This window comes from Bufo gargarizans, chromosome 4 (assembly GCF_014858855.1).
Source record: "Bufo gargarizans isolate SCDJY-AF-19 chromosome 4, ASM1485885v1, whole genome shotgun sequence".
Classification (NCBI taxonomy): domain Eukaryota; kingdom Metazoa; phylum Chordata; class Amphibia; order Anura; family Bufonidae; genus Bufo; species Bufo gargarizans.
The window spans coordinates 404,489,203-404,502,743 of record NC_058083.1 but is presented as its reverse complement, the minus strand read 5'-3'; the positions used below and the strand labels follow the sequence as shown (position 1 = coordinate 404,502,743).

The window sequence follows — 13,541 nt, the reverse complement described above, 5'->3', positions numbered from 1 at the left end:
TTTTTTTTAGAATTTCCAAAACCCACCTTTTTAAGGACCATTTCAGTTACGAAGTCACTTTGTGGGGTTTGCATAGTAGAAACCGCCCATAAATGACCATATTTTAGAAACTACACCCCAAGTTATTCAGAACTGATTTTACTAACTTTGTTAACCCTTTAGGTCATGGATGTCAAACTCATGGCCCTCCAGATGTTGCAAAACTACAACTCCCATCATTCCCTGATAGCTGTAGTATGCCCAGGCATGATGGGAGTTGTAGTTTTGCAACAGCTGGAGGGCCACGAGTTTAACATCCCTGCTTTAGGTGTGCCACAAGAATTAAAGCAAAATGGAGGAGAAATTTTAAAATTTCATTTTCCGGGGCAGATTATCCATTTAAATCCAGTTTTCCTGAAACATGGGTAGCAGGTTTACACAAGTCCCACTGGATTGGGTCCCCAACTTGACATTTTTATAAAAATGAGGTCTCTTGTGGAGTAATAACTCATATAATTTATTTATTTTTTATTTCAGGGGCCCAGTACTGTGTGTAGTGATGAGCACTAATGGGGAGCAGTGTTACAGTGGAGGAACAGATGGTGTCATTCAGAGCTGGAACACTCCAAATCCTAATGTGGATCCATATGATTCTTATGGTATGTTCAAACGAGGACAAATGATATTATTTAAAGGGATTGTCTGGGTTTGGGGCTGAACCCAGATATAAGCTCCCCTTCACTCCTTTACCATGTAAGAGTGAAGCATTGGAGCGTTTTCTTGCTCCGATGCTCCCCTTGCCTTACGCTGCATTGCATAGGGCAAGGCCTCTTGTGAGCCAGTGACTTATCGCCTTCACATCAGTATGCTAAGTGGAGACTTCCGCCTAGTAGGGAGCCCGGGGACACCACCGGCACAAATGGGCTGTGTATAGAGCCGTTCTTTGCAGTTTTAGAGGCAGGTAACACTAGTACCCACCTGTAAAACAGCACTATACACCGCCAATATGTTCGTGATGTTATCGGGCTCCCTGCTAGGCGAAGGTCTCTGCCTTGCATGCTGATGTGAAGCTTGATATGTCACCGGCTGACAGCTAGGCTTCAGTGAATCGACCTTCAGATCACAGATCTTTGATTTTAATGCAGTATCCGTACAGCATTAAAATGTATTTGCTATGTGGAGCCAAAGTTCATCTTTCCCGAAGTGAGTAGGCTTGAGCGAATCATTTGTTCAAATACTTAGATTTTAATGCTGTATCTGTACAGCATTAAAATGTATTTGCTGTGCGGAGCCAAAGTTCTTCTCGCCTGAGACTTCAGTTAAATCCTACTGTATTCATATCTGCGTATTGAAAAACAATTTAAAATAGGAATCTGAAGTGGGCTTTGGTACAGAGGTACCAGGCAGTATCAAAGCCCAGTTCAGATTCCTATTTTAAATTATTTTTCAATACGCAGATATGAATACAGTAGGATTTATCTGAAGTCTCGGGCGAGAAGACCTTTGGCTGTGCACAGCAAATACATTTTAATGTTGTACAGATACAGCATTAAATTAATTGATTCACTCAAGCCTACTCACAGCAAACAGACCTTGCCCTGCGTGATGGAAGGCAAGAGGAGCATCGGAGCAAGGAAATGCTACGATGCTCCACTCGTACATGATAAAGGAGTGAAGGTGAGCTTATATCCGGGTTCAGCCCTGAACCTGGCCAACCTCTTTAAAGGGGGTTTTCCCATTGCATATTTCTGGCATATGCCATCACTTTGATTGGTGAGGGTCCAACCTTTAGCGCTGCGGCCCATTCAGTTTTTTTCCCTTATACACTGTTACCTCCAGGTGCCTGCTGTGCAGGGAACTGCAGCCAGATCCACTCAATTGAATGAAGCTGTGCTGCATTTCCCTGCATAGTGGATGGCTGGAGTGCCAATGTAAAGACCTAGAAAGGGGCCCAGGAACTGAATCAGTGTTGCAGCCCTTTTATTCTTAGTATCAATAGGTCAACTAGTAGTAAGCCACCAGTTTGTATAAGGCCTCTTGCCCACGACCATATGCCCTCCGAGACATACTGTCCGTAAGCGGGCCATATGTCCCGGAGCAGCACATGGTAACGCACAGCATCATAGATTACAAAGATGCTGTGCACGTCGGGCCGCCCGTGGGACTGTTGTCCTACACTCATATGATCTTATAAGTGCGGTACAATAGCCCTGCGGGTGGCCCAACGTCCACAGCATTATTGTAATATATGATGCTGTGCGTTCCCGTGCATCTATTTTAGCAGAACCATGCAGTCCTAATCGTATTTCTGTTATTGGTTAATCAACCATGTGAATTTGATCTGCTCCACTTGCTGCCTACAGGCCATAGGTTTGGATTTATTACACGATAATGTCCAGCATATAAGCAAATTTTTTACTGGTGAGCAGTATTGGCACTAGATGGGTGATATTAATGCAACCTCTGTTCACACTGGAGTCATAACAGATAAAGTTAAAGTAGATGTCCCGTCTTGAGCTTTCATGGCTGAAAAGTCAATAACCCACTGTAAGGACTGGCTCGGGGAGGCCCAGTTACCTAAACCACCGAGCTTTACTATATCCATAACTTCTGAGCGCTGGCCACCCCAGGCCTGTGCTTCCTGTGGGTTATTCCCATGTTGGCCATTAAAGACTGCTGAGATAGGACAACTCCTTTTAAGTAGCTTTACAAATATTTATTTCTGTGGAGCAACTAACTGATACCACTAGAAGTATTAGATTAGGCTACTTTCACACTAGCGTTCATGGGTCCGTTCGTGAGCTCCGTTTGAAGGAGCTCACGAGCAGAACCAAACGCCTCCGTCCAGCCCTGATGCAGTCTGAATGGAGCGGATCCGCTCAGACTGCATCAGTCTGGCGGCGTTCAGCCTCCGCTCCGCTCGCCTCCGCACGGACAGGCGGACAGCTGAACGCTGCTTGCAGCGTTCAGCTGTCCGCCTGGCCGTGCGGAGGCGAGCGGATCCGTTCAGACTTACAATGTAAGTCAATGGGAACGGATCCGCTTGAAGATGTCACCCTGTGGCTCAATCTTCAAGCGGATCCGTCCCCCATTGACTTTACATTGAAAGTCTGAACGGATCCGCTCAGGCTGCTTTCACACTTAGAATTTTTTCTTAAGTTATTAATGCAGACGGATCCGTACTGAACGGAGCCTCCGTCTGCATTAATATGATCGGATCCGTTCAGAACGGATCCGATCAAGCGCAAGTGTGAAAGTAGCCTTAGACAGGTTAAACACTGACCTGTCCAATCCCTGTATTGCCTGGTAAAAATGTCAAATCTGTGGCCGTTTATTTCCTCCTACACCAGAATACAATACAGAGCCTGTATATCCCAGAATACAATTTACCATAGCAAGTTCATTGCTTGCAGCAAGGTGTGCTGGGAGATTTTCAGCTGTGCCGGATTATGAATATAGACCTTAAAGGGGTTGTCCGGGATTGGGGACATTGTTCTAAGTGTACAACAGTGACACAAATACAGGTCCTTCTAAAAAAAAAAAAAGCATATTGTGATAAAGTTCATTATTTTCTGTAATGTACTGATAAACATTAGACTTTCATATATTTTAGATTCATTACACACAACTGAAGTAGTTCAAGCCTTTTATTGTTTTAATATTGATGATTTTGGCATACAGCTCATGAAAACCTAAAATTCCTATCTAAAAAAATTAGCACATCATGAAAAGGTTCTCTAAACGAGCTATTAACCTAATCATCTGAATCAACTAATTATCTCTAAACACCTGCAAAAGATTCCTGAGGCTTTTAAAAACTCCCAGCCTGGTTCATTACTCAAAACCGCAATCATGGGTAAGACTGCCGACCTGACTGCTGTCCAGAAGGCCATCATTGACACCCTCAAGCAAGAGAGTAAGACACAGAAAGAAATTTCTGAACGAATAGGCTGTTCCCAGAATGCTGTATCAAGGCACCTCAGTGGGAAGTCTGTGGGAAGGAAAAAGTGTGGCAGAAAACGCTGCACAACGTGAAGAGGTGACCGGACCCTGAGGAAGATTGTGGAGAAGGAACGATTCCAGACCTTGGGGGACCTGCGGAAGCAGTGGACTGAGTCTGGAGTAGAAACATCCAGAGCCACCGTGTACAGGCGTGTGCAGGAAATGGGCTACAGGTGCCGCATTCCCCAGGTCAAGCCACTTTGGAACCAGAAACAGCGACAGAAGCGCCTGACCTGGGCTACAGAGAAGCAACACTGGACTGTTGCTCAGTGGTCCAAAGTACTTTTTTCGGATGAAAGCAAATTTTGCATGTCATTCGGAAATCAAGGTGCCAGAGTCTGGAGGAAGACTGGGGAGAGGGAAATGCCAAAATGCCTGAAGTCCAGTGTCAAGTACCCACAGTCAGTGATGGTCTGGGGTGCCATGTCAGCTGCTGGTGTTGGTCCACTGTGTTTTATCAAGGGCAGGGTCAATGCAGCTAGCTATCAGGAGATTTTGGAGCACTTCATGTTTCCATCTGCTGAAAAGCTTTATGGAGATGAAGATTTAATTTTTCAGCACGACCTGGCACCCGCTCACAGTGCCAAAACCACTGGTAAATGGTTTACTGACCATGGTATTACTGTGCTCAATTGGCCTGCCAACTCTCCTGACCTGAACCCCATAGAGAATCTGTGGGATATTGGGAAGAGAAAGTTGAGAGACGCAAGACCCAACACTCTGGATAAGCTTAAGGCCGCTATCGAAGCATCCTGGGCCTCCATAACACCTCAGCAGTGCCACAGGCTGATTGCCTCCATGCCACGCCGCATTGAAGCAGTCATTTCTGCAAAAGGATTCCCGACCAAGTATTGAGTGCATAACTGAACATTATTATTTGAAGGTTGACTTTTTTTGTATTAAAAACACTTTTCTTTTATTGGTCGGATGAAATATGCTAATTTTTTTAGATAGGAATTTGTGGTTTTCATGAGCTGTATGCCAAAATCATCAATATTAAAACAATAAAAGGCTTGAACTACTTCAGTTGTGTGTAATGAATCTAAAATATATGAAAGTCTAATGTTTATCAGTACATTACAGAAAATAATGAATTTTATCACAATATGCTAAGTTTTTGAGAAGGACCTGTATATTACACACATGCCTGTCGTACCTTTGCCACACATGTCTGATGCCCCGTTTTCATATCGCAAATTCTCTGCCTATTTTCTCATAGACGGTGACGTACCGGGTCCCTTGCTGCAGAGCGAAGCTGCTTCGCAGGAAGCCCGGTGACGTCACCAACAGCCTCAGTAATTCAGATCGCAGGGGTGTGGTGGTAGTAACTAGGCTGGAAGACCTTGTGCTAAGCCATGCCCCCTCCATCCCAGTGACTCACCATCAGCCTCAGTAATTATGCAGATCGCAGGGAGGGGCGGTGACTTGGCTGGAAGATATCGTGCTAAGCCACGCCCCTCCTGTGACAACATCGGGTATGGCACTTTCTAATGAATGGAGGCGGAATATTAATGAGGAGGCGGAGTTACTGCAGAGATGATAGTCAGCTGTAACCACGTGATGCCACGCTGAGCTGGGATCCACAGGGCAGTGCGGCAGGAAGTTAGGCAAAGATAAACCTAGATGTAAACAATGCATGGGGGACCGTCAGAGCCCTGTAGAAGTGGTGAAAATACATAAACATATTGGGGAAACTTTAATCGGCTCTTAATAGTGAGTACTCTTTAAAAAAAAAAATATATATATATATATATATATATATATATATATATTTATATTTGATCCTGGACAACCCCTTTAAATGGGTATAAGCGATGTATGTATAAGTTGAACATCACCAATTACTGTGTAACATGGCCTTCATGACTTGGCAATGTTGGTGTTACAAACGTGTAATCGCACTTACCGCTTGCCTATTATGGGACAGTCCAGCGCTGCAGTGCCACACTACTACATGTTATTTCCAGGAATTGAATTTAATCCAGAGATGTGCTCATATTTCTCCCCCTCTCCATAAACAGATCCTTCAGTCCTGCGAGGCGCATTTGAAGGCCACACTGACGCTATATGGGGCTTGGTGTACAGTGCGGCTCATCAGCGTTTGTTGTCCGCCTCAGCAGATGGCACCGTTAGAGTATGGAATGCACTAGAAGCTGCTCCGGCATTAAGCATATTTAATGATAACCAAGGTAATAGACTTACCATAGTAATGAGCAGACTGGCGAATCTGTATTTTGCTTTAGTCCTTGTATGCTGCATATTGTCTTAGTATTTTATTTTACAGGATTATTTTTTTTAACCACTTACTTCCAGTTAGAATTGCCCAGCCGTTAATATTGAAGACCTATCGTCAGGATAAGTCATCAGTATCTGATTGGCAGGGGTCGCCACCAATCAGCTGTTTAACAAGGAGGCAGCAATCCATGCAAGCGCCGCTTCCTGGTCATTACACTACATCTCGTCTCCAGTGGAGCGGTGACTTAGAGTAATTACAAGCACTCGCACCATTGACTTGAATGGAGTGGGTACTTGTATTACACTGCACTTCCAAGAGGAAGTGCAGTGTAATTAAGAGGAGCGCCGCCCCCTCTTCAAACAGCTAATTGCCGGGTGTCGGACCCCTGGCGATCAGATATTGATGACCTATCCTGACTACAGGTCATTAGCATTAACGGCTGGACAGCTCCTTTAAGGCGTTTCCCAAGTTCGTTTTAATGCTGTGCAGAGACCTCTCCGTATGGCATTACAATTTTTGGGCTACGCAGAGACAAAATTCTTTAAGTCCGAAGTCTTGCGAGGTACAACAAGGTACCAAAGCAGACTTCGGATTCCTGTTTTTAAAATATTTTTTAAGTTGTAGAATCGAAGGCCAAAGTTATTTACTTAACAAATTCTACCTCCATGCAGCCCATATATTTTAATGCTGTACTTAGAGAAGGGGTGCACAACCTTTTTTTGGTCTGAGGGCTGCATTGTCACATTGCTCTGTTTCAAGGAACTGCAAATAAAAACTATTTTTTAAATGTGCAAATTGCCACCACAATAAACTATTAATTAATAATAACTAATTTGTTTTCTACTTTGTTATAAGATGTATAGTTTCACGTGAATGGGACAATAATGGACGGTTTTGGTTGATGTGGGTGTTTTTTTTTTTTTTCTTTTTAACGTAATTTTTTATATATTTCTGCTACCTAATACTTTTAGCTGTATTTTTTCTTAATATTTTATTTTGTTTGATTTATTACCGTATTTTCACCCTATGACACATCGGCCCATAAGACGCACCTAAGTTTTAGAGGAGGACAATAAGAATTTATTTTTTCATTACACCTCAGATCAGCAATCAGACCTCCAATGTTAATAAGAGCGCCCCCCCCCCCCCCCCATTCAAACCTCAGACGAGCCCCCCCATTGCCTCTCATATTTGCCCCATGCCACAGAGCACATAAAATAAAACTTACCTCTCCTGCTGCGGATGCCGCTGCTCCTCACTTCCAGCGCATTCTGTCTTCGTGCCGTGGCTGTGCTGTGACCCGACGCACACAGTGTGAAGTCACAGAGCACTGTTACGCTGTGCGCAGCCGAGGACCAGGATGCGGTGAGTGCAGAGCCTTCACCGCTTTCTGGTACTAATGAGCGCTTCCATAATCTAAGCCCTTATTAGTATTCACCCCATAATGGGGTGAAAAATACAGTAGTAAATATATTTTTGCCACATGTCCCCCAAGACTTTTTTTTTTTCTTTATTTGTGTGTGTATATATATATATATTATTATTATTATTATTATTATTATTATTATTATTATATATATATTTTTTTTTTTTTTTTTTTATATTATTATATTTTTTTTTTTTTTTTTTGGCTCCTCTGCTTCCAAATCGGCATAGTGCTCATTGAGAGCTATACACCTATCTGGCGAGAAGACAGCAGCAGTAATAAACCACTTCTGTCTTCTCTTCAGGCTCCCCTGCTGTCACGAACAGCTGGGGACCCGTCCTGCCCCTGCTAGAGTGCAGGAGCAGTAATCCATTGTCATGTGGTACTTCGGGGCAGAAACACAGCTCATTGCGTGATCAGCATTGTTTCTGCCCAGCAAGAAAGTGTTGTGCACCCCTGCCATACAGCATTAAAACAAAGTTGGATGATCTTGGATCCAAAGTGCGATTAAGTCTACATAGCACATTCTAGGAAATACTGGACTCGCCAGAGGTGTCCAGTTCACCAGAGGTTGCCAGCCAAAAGCTTTGAGGTCCACAGTGATGGCTAGATGCCAGTCAGGAGTCCTTGAAGGGGGTTGTTAGTTTATAATTTGGGGCACAGGCAGGGGATGGTTTTAAAATGGCAAAATAATTTACCTATCTGCAGAATCGTCTGGCACTTCAGCACTGCCATTCCTGTCCTCCCCGCTAGTCCGTTTACTGAGCAGCAGCACTGCTGTAGCCAATCGCTGGCTTCAGCCGTACACTTTTGAGGCCAGTGATTAGCTGCATCGGTCGTATGTCTGTTACATTTTTTATTTTATTTTTTTAAACCTTTATTTTTGTTTTTTTCCAATAATAAACAATATACAAATATATGGGAAAGAAGAAACAAAACATATATATCTTTCATGTCTCCCGATATAAATCCAATTACAAAACAAGATATATAAATATGGCACATTAATCTATTAAGGCCTGTTGACGTTGAGGAAACGGGCGCATCTCGCCCTCGTTTAGGCAGCGTACTAAAAGATAAATCCATATTTGCCATTTATGCAATTGTACGCGGGTGCCTGTCAAAATAATTAAAATATTGACTATTGAATTTAACTTTGGGATTATTTGGCGATCAGTTCCGCTCCAGTAGTATAACTTACAACTATATCCGGCGTTTCTCTCCTTTATATTTAATGAGCTCAAATTCTTTAACTCTTTGCATTAGGCTTTCCCATACTTGTATTGTAGGGGCCCTATCTGACATCCAGTTCTTAAGAATTGATACCTTGGCCAATAGGAGTCCTTTCAACCACCAAATCTGTTCACTTTTTAGTGCTTTATATTTAAACTCCGGGGGAAAAAGTCTGAGTATGGCAGTTTCAAAAGTTAGAGGGGCTATTTACAGTTGTTGACCCCATATATTGAAATATCTTTTGCCAGAAAATCTTAATAACCGGGCAGCTCCATAGCATATGGACGTATCCGGCGTCAGGAAGGGAACATTTCAAACGGCAAAATTCTTTGCCTTTTTTCCCCGTACATTTTAGATAAAAGACCCGGAGTGAGATAGTCGGTGTACTATTTTAAATTGTGTCAGCCGATGTTGGCGTGAGAGAGAGGCCTTCTTAATATTTTGATATATCTCCTGCCATTGGAGTGGATTAACTTCCCCTATATCCATTTCCCATTTGTCAACACTTTTGAATTTGATAACCGTGCTTAATTCCTTTATAAATCTACTATAAATTTGTGAAACTCTAACTTTTTTCCCAAGTGAATTATAACAGAAATCTAACAGTGTCTGTTTACTTAATGTTTGAGTGATTTTATTTCATGTATATGCAAGTGCATGCTTAAGTTGGGCATATCTATATGTAATTGGTGTATCATGGAATACTTCCCTTATAGATTTCAACTTTTCCACAGTGCATATATGTGAAAGCATCGTGATCCCTCTCCGGGTCCAATAGTTAGTCATTTAGCGCTGAAAACTCATTTAATAAGGGGTTGTCCCATATGTCTGTTACAATAGCGATGCAGCCCTGTAAACAGAGACCAGCACATATACAAGACCGATCCTTTGATTTATGACACGGTTGTGTAGTTTTCACTCCCTTTGATTTACCCCCAATCAATGTCATTCTTGAAATTTAAATCAATTGGACAGTTATGTTTTGTAGCTGATTTTGGTGTGGAAAACATGACAAAATCTTTGTCGAAAAAACTGTGTGAACACTCCCTAAGGATCACAGGTGTTGTGTTACAGGACAGTATTAGGAATCCGGGACTGCCTAACCGACTTCTGTATACCTAATCAGCATACATTTCAGTTGCCCTGACCTGAATCAAAGCATCCTGGCAGCCACAATGCATGTGCTTCACATTGTACTGTTTTACCCTATGTCCACATATTAATGGTAAATGTATTGTAACTTTGTTCCATTAAAGCGGTTGTCTCTCTCACTTCAGCAAATAGCATGTATTATGTAGAGAAAGTTAATACAAGGCACTTACTAATGTATTGTGATTGTCCATTAGGGCTGCAAAGAGTACTCTATTAAATCGAGTAATTGGACACCAAAAAATCCTTGATGCAAATTTTTGTATCGGGGATTCGTTTGTGTCATGTGACAACGGAGCGTAAGTGAAGCACTTGCTATTACTCCCGCTCCGTGGTCTCCCACTGGCCCGCAATGCGCTTGGAATACGCACCTTTTCAGCAGGGGGCCTCCGGACACTCCACAGCACGTCCATGGTCCCGCGCTGCACTGACGTCAGGCCCAGAGCAGCATGGGACGATAGTGTCGGCGGCTACCATGCTGAAAATGTAAATTGGTGACACTGAGGGGGTGGGGGCCTGACTAAGGCCAGGCGCCTGGAATGCACAGTGTCATAGCAACCAGTGACACTGTGCCCTCCGGAGTGCAGGCTGGGCTTTCACGGACCATGCATCCGTGGTTTAACCGAAGTATGTCCCGGTGGGGGAGAGCTGAAGGCACACAAAGGGTTTTTATAAAGGAAAACAGTCTTAATTCATTTTTTTTCTTATTAGATTACTCGATTAATCGTAAAAATAATCGGTAGAATACTAGATTGCTGAAATAATAGTTTGCTGCAACCATATTGCTTCCTTTGCTGGCTTCATTTTGCCATTGCATTATACACTGCTCGTATCCAGGGGTTATGTTTACCCCTGCAGCACAGATATGAGGTGGCCAGGACAGGAGCTGCTGTGCTTGTTTGCCTATGCCCACTCCTGTGGTCCTGGCCAGTCGTAGGTCTGTGCTTCTGGATTGCACGATGGTCATAACCCCTGAAAAGGAGCAACGTGTAATGCAATGGAAAACTGAATCAAGCCAGCAAAGGAAGCTAATGTATTGCGATTGTCCATATTGCAAGTGGCTTGTATTAACTTTCTCTATATAATAAATGCCATTTGCTGAAGTGAGACGACCCCTTTAAGTTGCCGTAGGAGTACACAGTATGCCGACATGCTATTGTTAGACAAAAATGGTATCTGTCGGTTCACTATATGATGTGTTACATTTAGCGTTTTACCCAAGTTTTTGTATTTCCCATATAACACGTTTAATGAGAAGTAATTAAATTTTTATATTCTTTAGAATTAGGAATACCTTCCTCTGTGGACCTAGTCAGCAGTGACCCAGCTCACATGGTTGCATCTTTTGATAGTGGGCACACAAGTATTTTCAATATGGAGACACGGCAGAAAGTTTTAACATTAGAGTCTTGTATAGAAACAGGTATGTATTGTGTCGACCTCCTTCTTTTCTGTGTCTTAGCGGCACACCTCTCTTAATAACTGTGGCACATCTGTGCAGGTCCATGCACCAGAAATCTACACCAGCAAGGGATGTTTGGTATAATCTACACCAGTATAATAAATGTGCCTCACACCACCAACTCCCCCACCCGCGCTCCTCCCATATTTCGCAAATGGGACAAGCGGCAAATGTTGTGACTTGTTGAGGCCAGTTTTCTGGTGTACATGGGATGATAATTGTCCTCCATAATACCCATGGTACAAATGAAGGTTCCAGATGTGCAGAGTTCATGCCATTTATTCCTATAGCTTCAGACAATCATCAGAATCTGAACGAAGGAGGCAGAAATTATCCATGATCCCAAATCTTTCCACAAGTCGCCTAATTTATAGGCAACTGCAACGTCTAACCCCTTAATGGGAAACTGTCACCTGGATTTCACTTGCTGAGCTATTAACATCACCACATCAGTCTCCAGGATTTAAATTAAAATATACTGGTATTAATGCCCTGTGTAATTTGTCTATAAAATCCCTTTAATTACCTCAATAAGGTGCCCAAGGGGCTGTCCCTCTGGCTGTTGGAGCCCAGCCCAGCCCATTACTTCGCAGCCCAGCACATATTTTGTGATTTTTTTTATTTATTTATTTTTTATCCACCAAAAACCTTAACAAAACTGTAAGGACCCTTGCAGACGAGCGTGTCCGGATTTGTTGAGTCAGCGATAAGGGAAAACTCGCGAGTGCGTACGCAATTTCAGTCAGTTTTGACTGCGGTTGCGTTGCTCAGTTTTTTTCTGCGCGAGTGCAATGCGTTTTGCACGCGCGTGAGAGAAAACGGATTGTGGTACCCAGACCCGGACTTCACTAAAGTTTGGGTTAGGTGTTCTGTAGATTTTAGTATTTTCCCTTATAATATGGTTATAATGGAAAATAATAGCATTCTTAATACAGAATGCTTACTGAAATGTGGCATGATGGGTTAAAAAATAAATAAAAATTAACTCTCCTCATCCACTTGTTCGCGCAGCCGGCATAATCTTCTTTCTTCATCTTTCAGGACCTGCCAAAGGACCTTTGACATAATCGCGCTCCCCACGTTTGGAGCGCGGTGACGTCAGCGCAGATGAAGATAGAAATCTTGTATCTTCATTCAGCAGGACCTGCGCTGACGTCAGCGAGATTGTCATCAAAGGTCCTTTTGCAGGTCCTGAAAGATGAAGAAAGAAGACCATGCCGGCTGCGCGAACAGGATGAGGGGAGTTATTTTTTAACCCCTTAATCCACATTTTAGTAAGCCTTCTGTATTCAGAATGCTATTATTTTCCCTTATAACCATGTTATAAGGGGAAAAAAATACAGTAAGTTGACTTGTCAATTTACAAACATCCTCTCCTAGCAACCATGCGTGAAAATCGCATTGCATCTGCATTCATTTCTATGGGGCCTGCGTTGCGTGAAAAACGCGGAATATAGAACATGCTGTGATTTTCACGCTACGCACAAGTGATTCTTCAAAATCACCCCTCATCTGAACAACCCCATTGCAGTGAATGGGTCCGAATTCAGTGCGGGTGCAATGCGTTCACCTCACGCATTGCACCCGCGCGGAATTCTCACCCCTGTGAAAGGGGCCTAAGAGGAGAAGCCAGAATTCTCCATGCCAAAGGCTTTATGCAGCCAGGTTAATGAAGGGGTTTGGGGTTTCTAAATGGAAATTAACCACTTCAGCCCCGCTAGCTGAAACCCCCTTCATGACCAGAGCACTTTTTCCACTTTGGCACTACACTACTTTCACCGTTTATCGCTCGGTCATGCAACTTACCACCCAAATGAATTTTACCTCCTTTTCTTCTCACTAATAGAGCTTTCATTTGGTGGTATTTTATTGCTGCTGACATTTTTACTTTTTTTTATTAATCGAAATGTAACGATTTTTTTGCAAAAAAATGACATTTTTCACTTTCAGCTGTAAAATTTTGCAAAAAAAACGACATCCATATATAAATTTTTCGCTAAATTTATAGTTCTACATGTCTTTGATAAAAAAAAAAATGTTTGGGCAAAAAAAAA

At 42.8% G+C, this 13,541-nt stretch overlaps 1 protein-coding gene across 2 annotated transcripts in view; it reads left to right on the top strand.

The window, feature by feature from the left end:
* The window catches only part of STRN (striatin), a 118,318-nt gene that overhangs the window by 91,920 nt on the left and 12,857 nt on the right, over positions 1-13,541 (top strand). For both annotated transcript variants that reach the window (XM_044288548.1, XM_044288547.1), the window contains 3 exons: positions 517-638; positions 6,003-6,170; positions 11,308-11,448. In XM_044288548.1, coding sequence (XP_044144483.1) covers positions 517-638; positions 6,003-6,170; positions 11,308-11,448 — 431 coding nt within the window. The remainder of the gene's footprint in view (positions 1-516; positions 639-6,002; positions 6,171-11,307; positions 11,449-13,541) is intronic.